The sequence below is a fragment of the Salarias fasciatus genome, chromosome 13 (genome assembly GCF_902148845.1).
Source record: "Salarias fasciatus chromosome 13, fSalaFa1.1, whole genome shotgun sequence".
NCBI classification, from domain to species: domain Eukaryota; kingdom Metazoa; phylum Chordata; class Actinopteri; order Blenniiformes; family Blenniidae; genus Salarias; species Salarias fasciatus.
Window position 1 is genome coordinate 19,623,836 of NC_043757.1, and position 22,345 is coordinate 19,646,180.

Consider the following 22,345-nt stretch of genomic DNA (forward strand, 5'->3'; position numbering starts at 1 on the left):
AACAACAAGCAGAGGAAAATATGAGTCAAAGAGTAAACGGTCTGCTTTAATGCATTAGTTCGTTTTTTCTATGTTGAAATAAACCAGCTCGTTTAAATAAAATTTAATATCAACAAGGGATAAGCTCTAATGTGCATTGGTGTGTGTGACTGTGGTTCTCTTCTTTAGCATTGAAAAGTTTCAAGAATGCCTGCAACCTTCTGCAAATCACACCCAGGATTTGTGCAGGGGTTTTTGTTCGTCTCATTCACAGCTTCTTAGGAGCAGCAGGACTGTGAAATCAGTCTCTGCCCTATAATGTGCCCACTTCTGGGGCTGCAAAAGTCCACAACAGACATCAGACTCCTGAAAACTGTATTCCAAGTGGGGGTGAAGACATTTACTGACAGCCATTGTGTTACCCTTGGTTCCAGTGAATGGCACATTTATGTGGCTGATTTAGAGTCACATTTTGGGCTGTGCTGCACCACAGTGCTCACATTGTTCAAGGGCCGGCCGCTGTGTTTTTTGTCAGCCTGCTCCCGTGCCAAACAGGTAATCTACTGATGCGAAGGCCACATTAATAAATTGGTTCCCATCACGGCGGAAGGTGGGGTGGCTCCGTGCGCCGGGATGCTGCAGAGACTGTGATTATTCAGCGAGGGTTTCCAAAACTGCACCAGGAGGGGAACTGAACACAAGTCATTTAGTGCTACGAAAACAACAATTATTCACATGTCAAAACCAGCACAGTGCTTTCTTCTTTTTTTTTGTTTCCGAAAAGGTATATGGCAGGTCACCTTTTTCATCATAGCATGGACTCTGAAGATGGTATGCTATATCACGCCCTGTGCGAGATAATGGTTTCTAGTTTTTTTTAAATTTATTCTCAAGCTAAGGTGTCCTTGGGGATTGTTTGTGTGTGGAGGCAGTAACTGTAGCCACCAGGATGGATAGACAAGTCTTTCTTACTCTTCGTCCTTCAAGAGTGTACTGTTTGCACGTTTGTTTGCCTCTAAAAAGTGCGAGAGGTAAACACATATTCTATGGAGAGCATTGTAACCACAACCTGTCTGAAAAGTTTCTGAATCGTTATTTTATTCCGGCAAACAGCGAGGAAGGTGTCATTTACCGACTGAAAACTAGTATATTCTCAGAAAAATACCCTTCTGTGGGTTTGTTTGTGAATAAAGTTTCTGTGCTTTGGTTTTTACTGTTTTATTAGTTTCTCTCCTCTCATCTTCTCTCACAACTGCAATCATGTGGAGTAAACACACTGTCGAGAGAACTGGATGACCGCTCCGTCGTCTCTCTGGAAATCTCAGCAGAGGGCGTTTGCACTGAGTGGTCAGAGAGGACGAGACGAACGACGCCACTGGATTACATGTAAACATGACCTGGAGGCGCCCGCTCTTTGTTTATAATGCCGATTGCCCAGATAGCGTCCGGAACCAAAAAGCCGACTGTATAATCGACCCTGACAGCCACAGATTACACAGCGAGCGTCACTCCCACAACATCGTCGGCTTTGTCGCTGCCGCTGTGAATAGTAGTCAGACTTTGAGTGAGAACGGCTCAAGAGGAGATGCCGCCGTGCACTCGCAAACATGCGCGCGCACCCCGTCTGCAGAGAGTGAGGGAATAAGCCAGAGAGCGGGTGACAGCATCACAAAAGGGGGGGAGTTGCAGTGAGACGACATTATCAGCTTAAATTATTCCTCACCGACACACCGCCGAGGCAGGGTTCCCTGCTATTTATGGCAGCTGCTGTAATTTCTGTGAAGAGCGGTGACAATCATATCTGCTGGATATGATTACACACTCCCATTCCTGATAGTCAAGCACAGTCATTAGCTGTAACAAAACGGAGCTTATCAGGAACAACATTTAAACGTGTTCGCGGGACGCGTCTGCTATAGAATCTTTTGTGTGGATTTAGATTTGATTTTTTTTTTATATATTCTTACATGGTAATAAAACCTTTGGGTGAAAAGTCTTCACTTGCTCAACAAGCTCCGTAACATATTAGGTCATGAATAAATAAGTTAAGAAAAAACTGTGTTCTGGCTTGTTAGGCTTTAAAAAAATGATTTTTTTAAATAAAAAATATTTTTGTCTTTCTTTTTTTTCTATTCATAAGCAGCTTCTCATGGTCAAGGCTGAAACTGCTCAGCATCGATCCCACAGATCCACTTGGTGAAAACCATTCACAGGTGTAAATATCTAATTGTTCTATAATATATGCCGAGTAAATCCTGCAGTCTCCCCTGGAGCGCAGCTCAGCCTTTCCTCTGCTGCGACTGCTCATGCATTAACCCCACGTTAAGTTCACGAGCAGGTTGTCCTTCTCTTTACTGTGGTAGTTTTATTAGGTCATATTCTATATTTGGAGAATTCCTCTTGATGGTATCACTGGAAACGATTCCAGTTGAAGGCAAGGGAAAAAGCTACTCTGTAATGCTTTTTCTTTTTAAAGGAACCAAACATTTGTCATTAAAATTCTTAAGAAAACAGCTGAAAAGTAGAGTAAATTAAAAAAAAAAAAAAAAGGTTTGTTGAGACTAAAGTGAGGATATGTTGTTGTAGATTCGTTTTATGTAATGATTCATGGGGAAAATAAAGTTGGAGTTTGGTTTGTTTGTTTGTTCCAGTCCAGCTCTCTGAGGTGCAGTTGCTGTTTTCGAGCGGTTTTAGGCTTTCGTAGACTTTACCTCACACTTTGGAAAAAGTTTCTGTTTCTGCACATAGTTTCCAAGATGCTCAGTTGCTGAAACAGTTAAATTGTCCACTTACAACAAAGTGGAAATTACTCACTTACTGCACAGTCCATCAAATTCAGGGTCAAAGGCCACTGGAGCCAATCCCAGCTGGGGCAGGGTGGACCCTGGACAGGCCGACGATCCATCACAGGAAGACAGACAACCAAACACGCTCACATTCACACCAACAGCCAATTTAGAGTCTCCAATTAACCTCAGAAGAATGCAGAGTCTCAGAAAGCCCCTCTGTAGAGAGCTAACCACCAGACCACCGTGCCGCGCCCACGGGCCTCAGTCAGGCTTTTATCCTCTACAGGCACAGAGACAACAGCCCAGCCTTCTGCTCTGCGCCTGTGATGTTCAGATATGTCAACCATTTCCTCATTCCCCACATCTTCATGTGTTTATTTTTTTTATCTTTTTGTCCCCAGGTTTTCCCCGGTTAGCGAGCTGGCTCCGGTAGGAACTTCAGTGGGGACGATTCTCGCCGCAGCCATCAACCAAACCATCTTCTACTCCATCGTGGCGGGAAATGAACTCGGTACAGACAATAGATCACACGGCGTGCGTTCAGTTATCCCTCAGTGAATGGTTTGGTTTGGTACAGTATGTCTTGCTTCCTGACATTATTTCATTTAGATTATGACTGAGCGTTGTGTCAGCTTACCTACACCTCAAAAAAAATGTTGTTTGTTTTCCCCTCCTGAACATGAAAATTACATGGAAAACACTTGGAAAAAGCATCAAGATTATTTTTGAAAATTGTGGGTTGCACACTGTGCCTCTCAAAGTCTGTCCAGGACAGATTGGGCACTTTTTCCTTTTTTTTTTATGGCTCAGTCTGAAGACCGTGATTACACTTTGAAAGAGAGAACAGCAGCCAGGTGTGAGGCTGGCTCAGGTTTATCAGCCAGAAGAAAGTGACATATGTGAATTGAAAAGATCAATGAACGCAAAAAAGAAAGATATCAGTCAGTAACTTTTTCCCCTGCATGCTCCTTGAAAGCTCCTGCAGTGAGGAGTTTCTGTCTTTTGTGGACGGGAGCTGAAGTGACTATCAAAGAGAGGACGTTACAAACAAGTTTTAGACATCTTTAATATATTGGGACTTACTCACCATGTAATACCAGCAGGAAGGTTTCCGATCAGCGTCAAATTGATTCTGCAGTAGAGGAAAACAACCGCAATTATAAAGCCAGTGTTAATTAGCATCAGCTGTCAGTGAACAGAAGTGAAGGGCGCCAGGAAGTGGAGGCGCGGCGTCCACAGACCAGATCCTCGCAGAGTCAAGCTGTGTGGATTTACATTCAGCAGTGGGAGGATCTAAACCAGAATACAGCCAAAGTAGATGTCTCATTCTTTATTTTTTAATGTTTAATGACGCTGCTTTGAAGTCAAAGGGTGGCCTCCGCCACACACTGATTTCTCTCATTTTGCAATTTGGGTGAAGTTTTTTTAAAATGTAAACACCAACAAACAATTTGTTGACAGCAATCACACAGTGCTTTTTCCCCGAGCCTCATACTTAAACTTACATTTCTGCTTCAGGTGTGAAATGCATTAAACTCATACAATATGTTGAATCCATCATTTACAGAGACTCCATTTAAATACAGAATTATGTTATTGTGTGTTTTTCCCATAATTCAGCAATACACTCTTTGACATTGTGTTATTTCAGTGTTTTCTCTGAGGTATGAGTTACATCCAAGTCTTTGTGCATGAGGAGAATTTAACTGAATAAACTCCGCAGATCTTGAACTGTGACGCTATGATATCCTATGCTCCAGTGGTTATATAGGCCTCCACAATGGGCCCAAGGAGAATTTATGCAGTGTAGACACACACCTGAATTGTTGAAGCGTGCCTGCAGGGATAGCCATTCAATATTCACCCACAATTGAACTTTGAACATGACGTTTCCAGAAGTAATAAAGTTATATGCTTTTACATTTTCTCAGCATAACATAAAATACTTCCAAATAAAAAAATAATACTTCATGTATTACACTAAATCAGCTATTTCCATGTTACCTAATGATCTAATATCTTTTTGTTTCATTTTGTTTTGGCTCATTCTGTATTTTTATTTTTTTTTTTCAGGTCAATTTCAAGTGAACAACAGGACAGGCGTCATCTCCACAGCCAAACCTCTGGATTATGAGAACGTGACCAGCTATGTCCTCAGGGTCCAGGCTGACTCCATGATTGTCGTCATGTCCAACCTGCGTGTGCCTTCCAAAAGTAAGATATTAGAACATGCATATGATTCTGGATATTGTATTTAAATTTCACCATAATCCCTCAGTCAGACTTGTTATAACTTAATCCAATTCAAAGCGTCTTTCTGTCTCTTTTATTTATGTTTGCGATGTAATTTACGAGCTGGGTTTTATATTCGGGATCTGTATCTGTATAAGGAAAACCTGCATGACGATGCCCTCCAAGATACAAAATAATATGAATGACATAGAAAACCACCTGCAGCGTTCAAAATATTTCTGATATGGAATCATCTTAATTGATTCCAGCCAAACTTTGTCTTTCCTGCTTTGCCCTTCCCGGTTCATGATCTAGAAGGAGCTCATATTGTCCAAGTCCAACACGTGGCAGAAGTCCATTAACCCTAAATAGCACATTTGTCATTTCCACCTGCTTTGCCAGGTTGCCAGTTTAAATGTCAAAGAGGGCAAGACTAAGCAATCTGCATTATTTTTCTTTCCTGGCTGAATGAATCGGTAGTGTCAGATTTGCTAGAAGAATGGCCAGTCGACACTCCATCCGGCATATTGACAGTTTTGACATTCCTCTTTCACGCGCGGTGATGATTAAAAATAACCTGAAAATATGATAGATCCTAGTTTCAGTGGAGAACGGCAATCCAACAGTGTCATAAATTATATCCAAACGGCCTAACGATGGAAAAATAGCCCATTTGTTTTAATTTACTCAGACCACCTCCAAAACGAGGGTGGGCAACAAAACATTAATCATCACAAATTCCGTGTTAAACGAACGGCTGTGTGTGTGTGTGTGTGTGTTCCCCCTCCGTAAAGCCCTCTGTGTGCTTGAAGCAAACGAAATTTCACAATGTGCAGGATGACATTGGCCGCATTCAGAAGACGGCGGTGCGAGCCTGCTGCTGCAGGGTCTTCCTTCTGCTTCCCGTCTCGTCCCTGATCCCCCTCCAACAAATCAGCCTCTTTTATGAGTTGCCACAGTCTGGACATGATAAAGTGTGCGCTCGGAAGACGGCGACGCCTGCTTTCAGATAGTTTCTCCTCAAAGGCTCTCAGCGTTGCGTGTGGTTGTGCACACAAGAAGTGACAGAAGTAGGTGAACTGAGTTGAAGTGAGGGACTTATGTCTCTGCAGCGCAGACGCTCCCCGATTGGTCGGATCGCTTCTTTTAAAGAGCTGGTTAAGCAGTCGGATCCTTTTGCTGTCGTGGATGTTTCTCATGCCGTTGAGCGTTGTTTCTGTGACGGTCATGCCTCGGCTGGAACGTCATTAGGCTCGCTGTGACCAGTTTACCGGCGTTCAGCGAATAATCAATCAGCCACTTTTACCTGCCACTCAGTGTGTCTCTCACATAGTAATGAGAGTAATTACTAGTAAGCTGTACTGTTTCTCCCTCTCTCTCTCTTTCTCTCTCACACACACACACACACCTATACACACTTGTACTGCAATGTTTGTGATTCCCACACATGAACGTGATGCAATCCACAACCGTTTTGCATCAGTTTTTACGAGCAAAACTAAGCACCTCATCCTAATCCTAACCTTAATCCAATTGACACCTTAGCGCAAAATCCACATTTTAACTCTTAAAAATATGTAAATGAGGTTGGATCCTGCTTTTAGGTCCCTCAACTGTAGTGTGAATTCAGGGGCTAAACCCAAAAACTATAGAAGAACTGTCTTTATGTGGACATAATACATTTTACTATGACTATGATTTTACTGACTATTATCAGTCTTACATAATTTTTTTAATATCAACATATAGACACTGCTAGTGCCAGTTTTTTTATTTTTTCTGAAGCTTATACCCAGATAATGTCTCCAAAAATTTGGCAAAATTGTTCTACAAGATCCACAAAGCTCAGGAGCTCTTCGGTGGGGATTCCTTTAAAAATACAGAGTTCACGACTGAGTGCCTGCTGTCACATCTCGTCACATATATTCAGGTTTGAAGATCGACTCTACAACTCTAGTCTTTTTCAATCAGTAACCCTGAATCTTCAAACGTGAATGTATGTGACAAGATGTGAAGTACTTAACCTTGATCAAGCTCTACAAGTAAAGTGTGCTCCCGATTTTCAGGCCAAGCTAACAAATAATCTCTGACTAAACATGTACTGCACGTGGATTCATGCTTTTCAAGGAGGTTTTGCACTTCTTTCCTGCAAATTCTCTCTAAACTCAAGTGAAACAGTTTCTTTCTCATCGCTTAACTTGGTCGTCAGTTTAATGATAATTTGCTGTGTTGTGAGTGTGTCTCGGCAAACACACCCACACACATCTACATCAATTATGTCGTCAATGTAAAATAGACTCTCAGACTGTTTTGAAAAATGTGCGCCCTCCTCGCTAAAGTGTTATTCAGCCAAGTACGTATTTTGCAGAATCCTTTTAAATGTTGGAGCGGATGCAAGAAGGTACAAATGACCGTTATGCCATCGCTGCTTCAGTTATTAATCAGTCTTGTAACTAAGAAATGAGTTTATGTCACATTGAAATACTTCAATTGAAAATATAGCCCTAATGTGGTCTTTTAACTCACAATGAAGATTTATTTTTTTTTATTTTTTTTGGTCTTGTTTTTGTAGTTTTGCAGCCATTTGAGGTCATCGACACTGATAATTGCCATGAAAATATAAATACAGGTTGAATGTTTTCTTCTTTTCTCTTCTTATTTTCTCATTTTACTTCATATTATCTAAAACGATTGAAAGTACTCGTCTGTCTCATACAAACGGGAAAAGCTCCCTGCCATCAACAGACTGACGTCCTGTTCTGGATGAGCGCACAGGACCCATTGGTCTCATTTGTGTAATTCTGATGCGGATCAGGGCTCAATGACGGCAAACATCTTTCTTGTTTATGCCTCAGCAGGACCGCTGCTCCGAACCTGCAGGCCCAGGGCGAGCCAGATCTTAAGAGACACTCAACCCTCCCAACATAAACTGTTGAGATGGCTGGCCTCGGGACAGAGACTCTGGACTCTGCTCTTTTAAAGACAGGAGTGGAAAGATGGGGGGGGGGGGGGGGGGGGGTTGACTCCTTCTCCCCAGTCATTCATATGATCAACTAAATAATAACAGCAAGTCAATACACTTATTTCTGAACGGCACAATTCCTTTTTGAAAATCTCTATTGGGCATTTAGATACAGTAGATCAGTGTATTTATTCGCTGTTATGCACATTGTGCAGCTATTGAGTAAATGTATGCTTTTTGATGGTATTTGCATGAATTTTATCTTATGTACCATATCTTGTGCTCATTTATGTGCTCATCAATTTTTCCTTTTACCCAGCACATTATAAATTTAAACATCCTTTATCTTTTCTTATCTCCCCCCTTATTGATACATATTTTATTGCATTTATATCAGCGGCGCAGCAGTGAAGTCATTTGTTAGATAGATTATTGTATTCTTCTCGGGGCCGGCACATCGTATACGTATTATATTATCCACTGGCACACATGCATACGTACACAGGGATTCAATCGGATGTGTGCACACTCGCTAATAGAGGATATGACAAGGTGTAATCAAAAGATTTCTGAATGATAATGTACTATTAGGCACTCCAGAGCTTGAACAGCCTGAGACGCAATCGCTCTTCCTAATGGCCTCGTTTCTTTCACGCATCTTTATGAGTATTTGTGCGAGACGGAGCGAGTAGAAAAGGGAGGGACTGCGTTTCTGCATTTTATGGTCCTATACTCTGAGGAAGGAATATGGCCAACCTTTACAAAAGAGAGGGAGAGAGAGAAAGTGTGCGGCTTTCTCTCCCATCCCCTGGAGTCCTCCCTCTCACACTACAGCTTCTGTGCCTGTAATTTGATGTGCTGTGTTTTGTGTGCCCAATTCCCCTGGTGCATCCTCGACTCCAGTGCCACATGACTTTACATTTTTGCATCCAGTGAGAAGAAAAATGGTCCTTGACACTGCATTTTTTTTTCCATAAACTGCAGGCCTCCATGGTTTCTGCACTGCGTGTATTTACGGTGTATATTATGTACATCTAGCCGTGACAAATTAAGGGGGCGGATGTTTATGCTCACTGTATGCATGTTTAGTGTTTTTAAGGGATGGGTGCTGATTTTAAAGCACTTGCAAAAGGCCCAGTTAACCAGCAAATGCAGCATTAAAAGTACCACATGCACTCTTTTCACTCATGCTGCTTGAATATTGGACGCTGCCAGTATTATCACTCCTAATAATGTGCAAAATGCTCCCCTGGCAAAATTTCTGAACGATTTATCGACGGCACAGTCGTGCACCAAACCGTTTGGGGAAAAGAAGTTCTCAACAATAATGGTGCACGGTCCACCCCCCACTTAAAATGAATGACTTAGAGGACAGATTCCATTAAGGTTTTATGATTTATTGAGCCACTTTTCCAAACAGAGTAGAAACTGGCTTCGTTGTTTTCCTGATTGTACTAATGAGATGTCATTTACATAAGTCAGATTCCCGCTACAGAATTTTTAATGCAGTCATCATTAAATGAACGTTTCCATTATTAGTTCAAAGTCTTCAGCTTTGCTGATGTAGCTTTATATCGATTTCTCTATGTATCATCTCATACTGAAGAAATTTGTTTTTCGTTTGCAGTTACAAATCCAGTAAGACACATTAATGCAGTTGAAATGAAAATCACTGCAATTTTTTTTCTTTTCTGAAAGCTCACTAAAGTCAACTTTTTGTCCAAAATTCGAGTTCAACCTTGTTGTAATTCCATATATAACATGAAAAAAGTAACACAATGCAGATGAATTGCAATTATAGCAACAGAGGGTTTTAGCATTATTACTGTTGTATTTATTTCAGGTGAAATTGCAAACAGTGCTTAATTCTCATCCACCATCAATTACAGAATAAATCACTTTGAAATTTGGTCCAAGCACCGTCTATCAAATCTTGAAAGAAATTCTATATGCCCACTATGAGATCGTTTTAAATTCCTGACGGATAGCCCGTGGCAAGTTTTCTCGACATGCTGTGATGTTTTCAGTGATGAACAAGTTTCCAAATATTCTAGAAAATGATCTCAATCTGTCCTTTGAAGTTGTGAGGCAGCTGATGAGCATGGCCAAATTATTCTGACGTGACAGTTTTGATGTTACGCAACACTTGATCAGCCTCTGTCCAGATGGCTCAATGAGATGCATTTATTCAACGTCGAGCGGGCTAACTTGGGCGACCCATTTCAGTTTTTTAGTTCAGCAAAACTGCTTCATCAGGTGCTCGATGTTTGTTCGTTTTATCCCGTACTGGACGTCATCCACAGGTCTTAGATGCTATGATGTGCCGTTTGCTTTTTGCAGCCAACACAGCAAAGGTGTTCATAGAGGTGCTCGATGAGAATGACCACCCTCCCGTCTTCTCCAGGAAGCTCTACATAGGCGGCGTGACGGAGGACACCAAGCTCTTCAGCTCTGTGCTCAAGATAGTGGTAAGAAAATGTTATTTCTGTTCATTGTTTTACTCGCCATACATGGAATCAGGTTGGAACCGGAGCGCCGAATTCAGTTCTGACTCCTTCGACACGTCCCCTGCAGCCACAGATGGAAATTTCATCCTTTTCATTTTGTGAAACACAGTTTGATCTCTCCTCGCGTCGCTCGCAATATCTCTTCGTCAGTCCCGCCGTCCCCACCGTCTGCCTCGACGGCGAGCAGGTGAGATCAGAGTGAGCTAAGAGATGTAATTCCAGCATGTTCACAGAAGCATGGCCGGACATCCTGTGCAATTATCAGGCCTCTCCGCCAAAGAGCTTTCACTTTGTCACTCCGTGTGATGCACTGGATCTGAGATTTCTCTGTGGATGAAAACGGTGGGGATCACTGTAGCGTACTCTAATGATTGTTTACAAAATCCTCAGCGACATCTCTCTGCAAAGAAAGATTTATTTGGTTCCAAGATGTTCCTCTGTACCAGAATGTTTATGGTTTTTGCTCTGGCACAAAGCCACTGAATGCCCTATTTGTAATTACTCATGACTTAAAATTTAAGATTTGTTTTTCCAGTAGCAGCTACAGGCATCATAAATTAGAAATGTCCATTTAGGTGTTGCCATATTTTTCCCACTATGATCCAACGTGCTCTTTCACATTAAGAAAATTAATGATATATAGTACTGTTCAGTGGCGTGAGCAGCCTCCACTGTGCTGCTCACTGTTCATCACATTCACCCATTCACACACACATTCACACTCCAATTGAGGCAGCTACTATGCAAATTGCTAATTCCATCTATTTAGACCAGTTTGGGGGTCCGTGTCTTACTCAAGGACACAAGGCGAGCGCTCTGTCAGCCGAGCCACAGTTGCTACCAAGAAGCTGTTTTTTTTTTATCCAGAGTTCGACCAAAACTCTTCAAATCAAGGTTCGCTCGCCGCTGTGCTCCCACGGAGTTGTATTAATATTTACTTGTCATTTAAGTCAGTCAGATCTGCTTCAGGCATCCTTCCACTTCATCCAAATCAGGGTCGAGGGGTCCGGAGCTGATCCCGGCTGATTATGGAGGGAAGCAGGGGACGGCTTGTCAGTCCATTACAGGGCAAACAGAGACGGACAGTGACACACTCACATTCATAGCTACGGGCAATTTAGAGACTCCATTTAACCTCAAACAAAGGCTCCTGGGCTGTTGGAGGGAACCGGAGGGCCCAGAGGAAACATGCAAAGAGAACATGTAAACTCCACAGAAGCCAGGCTCCAGCTACATCACCTTCAAACATTCCCCAGTGTCTCCAGGAAATGAAAGAATCAAATGTGCAAACTGCGATCTGAGATACGGAAAAGGAAATTACTTTTCATTGTGGGTTGTTTTTTGTTTTTTTTTTTTTGCATCTATCTATCATCCACACCCAGTGTATCGTGCACTGGAATGCAGCTCCTTAAATCCAAAGGGCAGGGTGTACCTTCAGCATGAGACTCAGGGAGAACATGCAAAACTCTTCTCCTGACAGACATTGTTCGATTACATTTAACGGTGCAACATTTCAAACTAATACAAGGTAAAACATCACCTGATTATGCAGGAGCACATGTTTTGTCTGCTTGCATGAAGTGGCCACTTAACCATTTCACTAAGCTTATTTTGTTTTTATTTCAGGATAAATATCAAAGTTTAAAATCATGGTTCAAGTGTTTTTTATATCTGTATTTCCACACAGAGGCCGGTGATTGACGTTGGTTGGTTGATGTGAAGGGTTTGCAACCTGACTTAATTAGTCACAAAACCGAGGGCTGCTTTCTCTCTCGAGATAATCATTAAAAATATTGTCAACATTTGGCGTGCTCCGACAGTCGTGACCTTCTGCTAATTGATGCATAGGGAGGACTATTGTGGTCGCAGTCAAAAGAAGTGAATGACAGACTTTTTTATGTGCTCCAAAAAAAAACTTCGATATTAGGGGACATTTTTTGCAGCTGAAGTATTCTTTTATTTAAGTCCAGTTTAGATTTTTTTTTGCTTTATTCCTGGAAAATAAGAAGAACGATGGGTGGCTTTGATTCATAATGATGTGGCTTCAATAATAGAGAAAAGCCTTTTAAACAGAAGCTTTTCTGTTTTCTTCAGTTTATTTTTTTTCAATTAGTTTAATCTGCTGCGATTCACACATTTCCCTCTCGCTCTCTTTGCTTGCAAACAACAGACCTCACTCAGCGTCAGCCCTTCCCCTGCGTGCCCATAAAACTTTGAACGGTTTGCCCTACATAAATGATGCTAGTACAGATATTTGGCAAAATTCTATCTGGTGGGGATATCTCACTTTGTTGATTTATGCAGTCCTTTCAGTGGGACCTTGCCCCTCCGCCCCCGCACTTCCTCCTGTGCCAATAGCAAGAGGAGGGGGGGGAAAAAAAAAAAAAAAGAGATTGCTCCTATTCATCAGTGTCACTCGCCACAGACAAGCACTCTGAAAATTTATGCTCGTGTGTGAGCTCAGGGGCCAATCAGAACGGATGCCTCGGGGATCGATGGATGAATGGTGCGGTTTTGTCCACGACGAAATGAAGTGCCTTGACAGGCCTCATACAGACTATGATCATTGTGAATTGTTTGGGGTTTGCCTCTGTTTGTAAAACCTTTTCATGTCTTATTCTTATGTTTTGATCAGAGAACTAGAATAAAATGTATCTCCTTGTTTTTCACATATTTGGTATCTGCAATATTTCTTTAACAACCAATTAAATGTTCTAATCTTAGTTGTAGCTCATATAAAAAAAAAAAAAAGTCCACAGAGACTTATTATCTCTTTCTCTGCAGCTTTAAAGAGCTTTGTGGCAAATTCCAGCTCCTTTTGCAGATGTCCAGCTGCACGCTCGTGGACTCCTCACGGACTCCGGCTTGACCCCAGCGTGACGCTGTTTTTAGAGAAGAAATACCTCAGTGCTGACAGCTGGGTCTCCCCTGCATGGCAGAAAGGCCCGGTTAGCAACAAGCTAGTTGACACAGCGGAGCACTTAAAAGCTAAAGAGGGGGACGTTCCCCTCAGGAGTTTTTTACAGACCCAATATAGAGGTAAAAAGAGAATCTAGACACCCAGACGCACCAAACTCTGTGACTGATAATGACCTACAACCACTAAATATATCATTAAATGGTTTTTATGTGTTGATGCTGTGTTTTCAGTCCTCAGGGGGAGTAAAATGAAAAAAAAAAAAAGATTAAAAGCTCATCAATTAAAAGAAGTGATGTCAGATTAGCTTACCTATTGTTTTTTTTTTTTTTTACTGTGCATAGCAAGTGGTTTCTCAGCAGTGTGAAACCACTTGAGGTTTCGATGACTTACGAGCCTCCAGCTGCATCCCTTTTCCATTTTGTCAGCTGCTTTCACAGAACACCTGCTTGGAATGAAATTACAAGCAAATGCCCCCCAGTAGGAGAATATCACTTAAAAACAAAACAAAAAAAAAAAAGATACGATTCCTCTCTTGTTTCACGTTTCGATGATTAGTGGATTGTTCTTAAAAATTGCCAAAGTTTCTGTCGCTCCCACTTCAATTCACACATTGATCAATAAAGGACAGCTAGCCTAGCTCAAATGATATAATATTTTGGAGCAGAAATGCTCTGACTAACTCAAGAAAACAGTGTTGCACCTCTGTATCTAGCGCAAGATCAAACATGAACGAGGTACCGTTGCGTTCCAGGCCACCGATGTGGACACAGGAAACTACAGCGCTATGGCCTACCGGCTGATCATCCCACCCACGGCGGAGGGTCGGGACAGCTTCGTCATCGAGGCCTACACGGGGATCGTCAAGTCCGCCATCATGTTCCGGAACATGCGCAGGTCCTACTTCAAGTTCGAAGTCATCGCCACCGACGACTACGGGGACGGGCTCAGCAGCAGCGCGGAGGTGGTGGTGAGTATCCAGCGTGATGCTCGCGTGTGTGTGTATATGTGTGTGTGTCTGCGCAGATCGATAAGTACATACAGGACACCCATCCGCCGCTATGATTTACATGTCACTGGCACAGCAGATGCATATCGATTGTGCGCGGCTTGCCAAGTGTGGTACCACCGCCGCCAGCTTTACAGTGCCCGCAAAATACTAATAACGGAGAGCGGCGTGAAGGGGAACGGCGCCGGCGTAAAGTCTTTATGGGCTGCAGCACAGCATGTGATAACTGTTGCACTCTGTCTGCTCTATCTCTTCAGGAATTTTGTCACATCTGAGGAATAAAACGACACCGCTTTGTTAATCTTTCATTCCTCTTTTCAGCTTATCATTTTTAGAGAGGCTTTTATCCACTCACTGAAGGAATTACTCGACTGCGGTCCTGCGTCTCTTCTCACTGATAAATACACACCTCCGGATACAAGGTTATAAACTCAAGTCCAGTGATTTAGTGGCTGCTAAAGAGATTTATTTCCTACCGCAATTCTTGGTACTTTCCTGAAGTTTGATACTCGGTTACTGGAGTGCTGCTAAACTATTTAGCAGAGTTTTTGTTTTTTGTTGTTGTTTTTCAAGTTGCTGGTCTAAAATGTAATTTAGTTTTGTGTTTAATATCCTGTGCTGTGGTAGTGCTGTGTCTCAAGCTCCACCTCCAACCGTGTCCGAACACTTACATTGTATGAATAATTTGACTTGAAATGTTGACTGCAGCCTCCAGTGTTTGTTGAAGCTGTTTAGAAGAAGATGTTAACAAACATCTGCATCTCTTCTTTTAAAGTGACTAGATTATGTGTGAAATGTAGACTTCCAGGTTGGGAAATGTTTTCTTGGACAGCAGATTGCTATATTTAATGGAGTCAGAGAGCTGGAGATTTTTTTCTAGAAATCAATTAAAACTTATTTAAAGAGCAGACAGCTGCACTTATTAAGCCTAAATTTAAAAAGTAAGGAATTCAGCAAGTCTGGATGTGACAATAATCCAAATATCTTAAACGGTTAAAGAGACTCTTATTTAGACTGAATCACACAACCAAGTCTGACAGTCAGTTAGAGGAGGAAATATGTTTCCGGGGGGGGAGAAAGTTATAGTGCAACCTTTTGCAAGAGGCATTAAAAAAGAAAAACCTGAGACACTGAGAAAAGATCATCGAACTGCAAAAGGATTTACGAGTGAGTCAGAGCACAGAATAATCCTGATATGGAAGCAAATACTGGCACATTAGTTTTTTTTTTTTTAGTTCAGTTTAGGTTATTTCATTTAATGTTAAAAAATAAAAAAAAAACATTTCAATAATACACAATAGTTTTCACATGGTTGAATTAAAGGGAGTAGGAAGAAGAATTAACTTTTCTGCTCTGCTCATTCATTCACGTTATAATAAGCAGCTGAAACTCTTAAGTTCAAGTTACAAGATTGTTAAATTGATTAACCTTGTTGCTTACAGACATTCACAGCAGAGAGCAAATAAATAGTTTTCAGCTAAATGTCACCTAATAGTTAGTTCTCTGTTAAAGTTTGAATATGTGAATATAGCACTTTGCTCTTCTGGACAGAGATCTCAGATGTTATTTCCAGTATTTCCTGGAGCCATGCATCCAAGTTACTGCCCCTGCTGTCCCGATCACAGTTGCCTTCAGACACACACACACACACACACACACACACACACACACACACACACACCCTTATATAAAGAAGATATTTTGGTCTATTTAGAAAAGGCAGAGGAACTAAAGTTTCAACAAACACATGCGAGCATACACACATACAAAACAACTTGACATTTCTTTCTTTATGCAGAATTTTAACTGGGGATAATGAACAAACTTGCAAAAGAGAAAGTAAAATAAACCACAGTTTGGTGTTTTTTTAACTGGAAAAAGTTCAGGACTTGTAGAAGTGTAGCTCTTACAATTCTCCCATTAAGTTAAAAATTGCCACAAAGAACAACCACAAATCGCTGCAAACTTATTATCTGTTCATGTTTTTTTTTTTCTTTGTAAGATGTATCTGGCTTTATGTGCATTACGTTTTCTTTTTTTTTAGGTACAGTGATATATACTTTATTTTGTTTACTCAGCAGTAAATGTTTTGATTGCGCTGTATTGGATAATTCAGTAGGTACAACAGGCTCAACATGTGCCCTCCGCCACGAGCTGATGATCCAATTAAACTCTTTCTCTCAGCCATAAGTATTAACTCTGTAAACATGATGTGCATCCGCCCGCTTGTAGGTTCATCTTAATGTGTGCCGCTCTGTGTGCTTTCTTCTCCCCGATAATTTCCCCACACACCCGCTGCGTAAGGACTCGGCTTTGCCCCTAATTCAATGCTTATCTTTCCTGACCGTGGGCCGGCTTATTTTTCGTTTCAGTGAAATATGTCTGGCTAACAAGCTTCTAACGAGACAGAAGGAGGGTCTGGGACATTGCCTCGATGTGAGGGAGCAGCGAGTGCTTAACCATGGTGCTCGTTAATTTTCAAGGGGAAACCTAATTTCACAGGAGCCACATGGGAGATGTGGCTTCACAGCACAGAGGCTGCTTCCCATGCTCTTCACTGCAGCATCAGAATTACGTCCTGTTAAGTTTGCCGCACGGCGGCGACGCAAGCAGGCAATTAGAGGGTTTGATTCGGTCCGCCGGGGAAAAAAAAAAAAGCATTCTAATGTGGCGAACAATCACAACGGGGGCACACCTGAAAAACCCCGTTTAGCCACAATTTATCTCAATTTTGTGCTCTCACTCTCATTTATTTTGTCCTTCCTTCTTTTTTTAATCTCTTTCAGGTTTCTGTGGTCAATGCACTTGACATGCAAGTTGTGGTGTCCACTGTCCCGCCCACCCTCGTGGAAGAGAAAAAGGAGGAGCTCATTCGGTGAGACATGACTCCCGTTTCAGGGGAAGTGACAGCGGAAGCATCTTTCTCAATTTTCATTCCATTAAACCAAGATTAGTGTTTTTGCAAGGAAATTCAAGCAAGGAATTCAACGTGATTTATTTCTTGCTTTGATCGCACACCACAGTGTTCACATAACAAACATACACAAGTAAACATGAGTAGAAAGAAGTCGACGTGCAGAAATAACACCCTATTCAATTTGTAAGTCAGTAAACAACGAATAACCAAAAGTCGAACACAGCAAGACGTCAGCGCAGCTATGATTAAAAAAAAACATCTGCTGTGGCATTCCCAACTGGAGACGTCCCCCATAGCGCATACAAAGCACCAGAAAGTGCAGCATACTGTACTTGATCATGCTAGTTTACTTTGTGAGGAGGTAGGACTAAGAGAGAGCTCCAAGTCCTGGTGGTGTTTTTGGGGGAAAAGCTGCTGCAGAGTTCAGATCCAACAGAGAGGACATGTATCCACCACAGCATCAAGAGATCGTTTGGATGAAATGAACAATGTTTGAGTGACACAAAATAATTGATGTGAAAGGAGGAAGACGGTTACATTACACAGTGTGTGTTAGTGAGACCATCATACCGTGATATGAGTTGCAGAGAGTTTATCTGAAAAAAACACTGCTGTCAAAATAATAAATCAGTAAACTTTGATTGCTTGGAAAATCAGAAATACGAAAACTTGTCGGTTTGATGGATGTAGAGAGAGAGAGTGAATATGAACTCACACAATCAAGTGCCATTAGTACGGATCCTATAGCCAGTCTAAGAGGGCTGCCTCCGAGCTTTTTTTATAGCTTGTGTAACCTGCCTCAGCTCTAACTGTTAGTGGTAAAAACTGGGAGATACAGATATTTTTCCCATCAATGCATCAATTACCTCACGGACCAGTATCAGAAGGTTCTAGGTCGCTACAGGAGAAAGGGAGGCTTGACAAACTGCAATGAGTGACGGAATAAAGAACTTCACACACTTCAAAGATAAGTTGATAAATGATTGTATTGAACAAGAATAGTTGAAGAAGAAGAATAAATTATAACAAAACAATTCTTTCTGCTTTTCAGCTCTTCAAACATGAAATATGACCCACGATCCGCAAATAAATCAGTTTCTATCAAAATCAGAGTCTCTGGTTCTTTCCTTGGGTTGGCCTGCCACAACCACTGAGGTCCCGTGTTACCTTACAGACACAAGATGAGTCCCCAGTAGAAGATTTCTTCAAGGTCAGCACAGGAGTCCATAACAAAGGAAGGGGATAAAATAAAATAAAAAGACGAGGAAAAGAAAAAGACCCGGCCTGTAAAGGCCAAGAACAGGGTCAATGTGTGGTTCTCATAAACAAAATATACTTTCAATTTTAAACAGATACAAACACACATTCTTATGCATATACTTTTTAACACATCTTCTTAACAATTAATTTAACCACTTGGTACTGTAAATTCAATGAACTGAATACATTTCTGAGTTTAAACATAAAGCAAAATAGTTGAACATTTCATTTCCCTCTTTTATCTTTTCCTACTGCCACTCAAAAAAACAACACAGAATGAGGGCAACTGTAAACAAACACTGTCATACAAAACATTTTAACCACCACATTCATTGAAGTAACTCATTGATCCATATTAACATTTACAGAAACAGCACATTTCACTCCATTCATAAGACTAATTTCAACAAAATTTACTCACCAGAGGCTCACAGTTCACACACACTCCAGGCACAAGGCACAATACAGGGCTCTCATCAGTCCAGGATCCACGCTTTTAAGAAACAAGTGACATGAGGATTCAGTAATGTGTAACTTTTACAGCTTAGCCTGGGATGTGGCTAATGACTGGAGCTAGCGCCGCATGCTAGCGCCGAATGCTAACGCCAAATGCTACTCACGTTCTCCTCCGTTTCCGTTGTTAAACACACGGTCCGCTGATCTACCATGAAAAGAGAAGGGCTCCACTCTTTGCTCCAACCATAAAAGTGGCTTAGACTTGGAAAATCTGGCTCTTTTAGACAAAAAAACCGGCGTAGTCTGCAGCAGAAGCTAACAAGCGCTGCCTCTAACACGATGCGGCAGACAGAGAAAAAAAACCGGAAGCTCTCAGGCACGTACGCCCTGGTGTCGTCTGATTGGTTACACCATTACATCATCTCCTCATGTCACCCGAATCTTTTACAATAAAGAAAAACACTTTTGACACACTTGAAATGAAATAATACTCTTTTTTTTTTTAACAAATAAATTAACTTCTCTGAGTTGATCTTTTTAATCTTTTAACATATTTATGATTTTTAACCATAAATCCTATTTATTCACTATTTATTCAGGACTGTAACTTATTTGTCACATGAAGAAAAATATGAATTTATTAATTTATTGATCTAATAAATCAATTGGTGAGCTGGACTGTTCATGAGGCCTGGTAACCTGGGTTACACCCTCCCCTCCTAAAGGTGTGTATGTCCCATTACACCCATATGACTATGAAGTTGCCTTGGGGTTCTTTGGGGGAGTATCTGCATAGCCAGGGTTCTGGAGGGCATCGGCAAAGGCAAGGTTGAGGCCTTGGAAGAGTGATTGGATTATAGACAGCAAGGGATTTCCCAACTGAGCATACTGCAGTCGTTCAGGCGGTTCTCTGTGCCTTTGGGATCGTCTGGGAACACCGTCACTCTCACTCTCTCCGATGATGACTGGAGAAGCTCTTCTCCCAGGCATCCCAACTGCTGTTCCTTCATTGGTTCTGTCCAGTGACACGTCTTCACAAGGTTTGTGGACAGAGCATCCTTCCACCTCGCTGCTGTCACTGAATGATAGGTCTGAGAAAACAGGAAGACTTTCATCCATGATGTTTGGTTCTGAAGTAGACTCCAACATGCTCGGTTGGACAGGTAAGGTCTCATCCTCTTCCCTTGAAACATCAGGGTGGGTATCCTGAGCTTTCCCAAACAGAGCTCTTCTCACTCTGGGGTCATTAACTTCTCTGTGCCCTGAGATGACCTCAGCTTCCGGATCCACAACTGCTGAGCTTCTTTTCCATCCAGAACCGTTTGGTCTGGCAGAGCTCGGCCCATCTGCATCCCCGGGAGCTGGAGGCTCCTCTGATTTAGATGAAATGATCTCCCCAGGTATCCACTGTACGGTTTCTCTTTCAGGTGCACATCTCGTCTCTCTGTCCTGTTTCTCCATCTTCAATGTCTCTTTTTCTCCTTCCAAGTTGACAGCAGCAGGAAGTCTGCCAACTGGAGTCTGGATTGGTTGTTTTGTCTCTCCAAGGTGTCTTCCTCTTGCAGGTATCGTCTCTGGCCGGGTCAAAACTCGTGTTTCGATTAAGTCAGTATCCAGTGTCTCTCCAGGTAAGTAGTAGTGATAGTCAATGTCTTCCGACTCTGAATTGTCATCTTCCACCTCAGATTCAGCTGTGACTTCCATTCTCGACTGTCTCCTTGTTCTGGGTCTGCTGATGGTCTGTTTCGGAGTTTGCTCAGGCTCAGCAACAGATAAGAATCCACACGGCAGCAAAAGGTCACGGTGTAAGGTGCGAAGCGGTCCATCCTTTCCCTCGGGCTTGACAATATACACCGGAAGGCTGCCAGCACGCTTGACCACCACGTGCACGTCTGGTTCCCATTTGTCGGCCAACTTGTGCTTACCTCTAAGCCGAACACTCCTCACAAGGACACGATCTCCTGTCTCCAGAGTGGACTCAACGACTCTCCTGTCAAACCGTTGTTTGTTGCGCTCAGCTGTCTTTGAGGCGTTTTCCGTGGCAACTCGATAGCTCTCCTCTAGGCGGCCCTTTAAATCATGCACATAATGGGAGTGTGACTTGGGTTCACAGCTGGAGGGTAGACCGAATGCCAAATCAACTGGAAGCCGTGGTTGTCTGCCGAACATTAGTTCATATGGGCTGAATCCGGTCACGTCATTCCGTGTGCAGTTATACGCGTGAACCAGAGGCTTGACATATTCTTTCCAGTGAGATTTGTCCTTGTTTTCGAGAGTGCCCAACATCTGGAGGAGGGTCCTATTGAATCGCTCCACTGGATTCCCTCTGGGATGGTAAGGAGTAGTCCTAACCTTTTGGATGCCAGCAATGGAACACAGTTCTTTGATGGTACGAGATTCGAAGTCTGGACCCTGGTCACTCAGAAGCTTTTCTGGAAACCCGTAATGCACAAGGAAATTTTCCCACAAGCATTTAGCCACCGTTGAGGCTTTCTGGTTGCGTGTTGGTATCGCTACTGCATATTTGGTGAAATGGTCCGTCAGAACCAATATATCCTTAGTGTTGCTCCGGTCAGGCTCCACCGACAGGAAGTCCATGCAGACCAGCTCCAAGGGCCTGCTGGCCTTGATGTTACACAGAGGAGCTGCCCTTTCGGCTGGAGTCTTCCGGCGCACGCAGCGTTCACACATCTTGATCTTCTGCTCTACACAGGCAGACATTCTAGGCCAATAGAAGCGTGACCTCACGAGGTCGAGGGTCCGCTCTATGCCTAGATGACCTAGGTCATCATGTAGGCCTTTCAGTGATGCGGCTCTGAGTTCGGTTGGTAGAACCAGCTGGTGTGTGACTCGTCCATGTTCTTGCCGTGCTCGGTACAATACTCCACCTTTCAGCTCTAGACGCTTCCATTCTCGAAGCCACAAAACAAGATCTGGAAGTTCGTGTCTCAAGGTAGGTGAAGGCATGTCTCCCGACTCTTTGGCCTCAATGATCACTCTGAGATCAGGATCGGCTCGCTGCTTTGCTCCTATCTCCTCTTCAGTCCAATGGCCAATGACGGGGAGTCCATGATCCTCTTCTTCCTGGAAACCACTGGGCAAAGCATCGGAATGGATGGCGAGGGATTCAACCAGTGTGACTGATGGGCATGTGGAGTTTTTGTGAGACCACTCAACATCATGCTTCTCACATATGGCTTTCACCGCGTCGGGAAGGACAACATCTGAAGTCTCCTGCTCCTTCAGGTAACATAGGGTGAACTGCTTAATCCTCTCACGCTCTTTCCTCGACACCGCATCATCCAGTAGCTCTCCAT

General features: G+C 42.5%; 1 protein-coding gene across 1 annotated transcript in view; it reads left to right on the forward strand.

Moving 5' to 3' along the window:
* The window catches only part of LOC115398974 (protocadherin-15-like), a 209,101-nt gene that overhangs the window by 169,229 nt on the left and 17,527 nt on the right, over positions 1-22,345 (forward strand). The window contains exons 26-30 of the mRNA XM_030106055.1: positions 3,170-3,279; positions 4,842-4,982; positions 10,303-10,430; positions 14,141-14,356; positions 17,182-17,270. Coding sequence (XP_029961915.1) covers positions 3,170-3,279; positions 4,842-4,982; positions 10,303-10,430; positions 14,141-14,356; positions 17,182-17,270 — 684 coding nt within the window. The remainder of the gene's footprint in view (positions 1-3,169; positions 3,280-4,841; positions 4,983-10,302; positions 10,431-14,140; positions 14,357-17,181; positions 17,271-22,345) is intronic.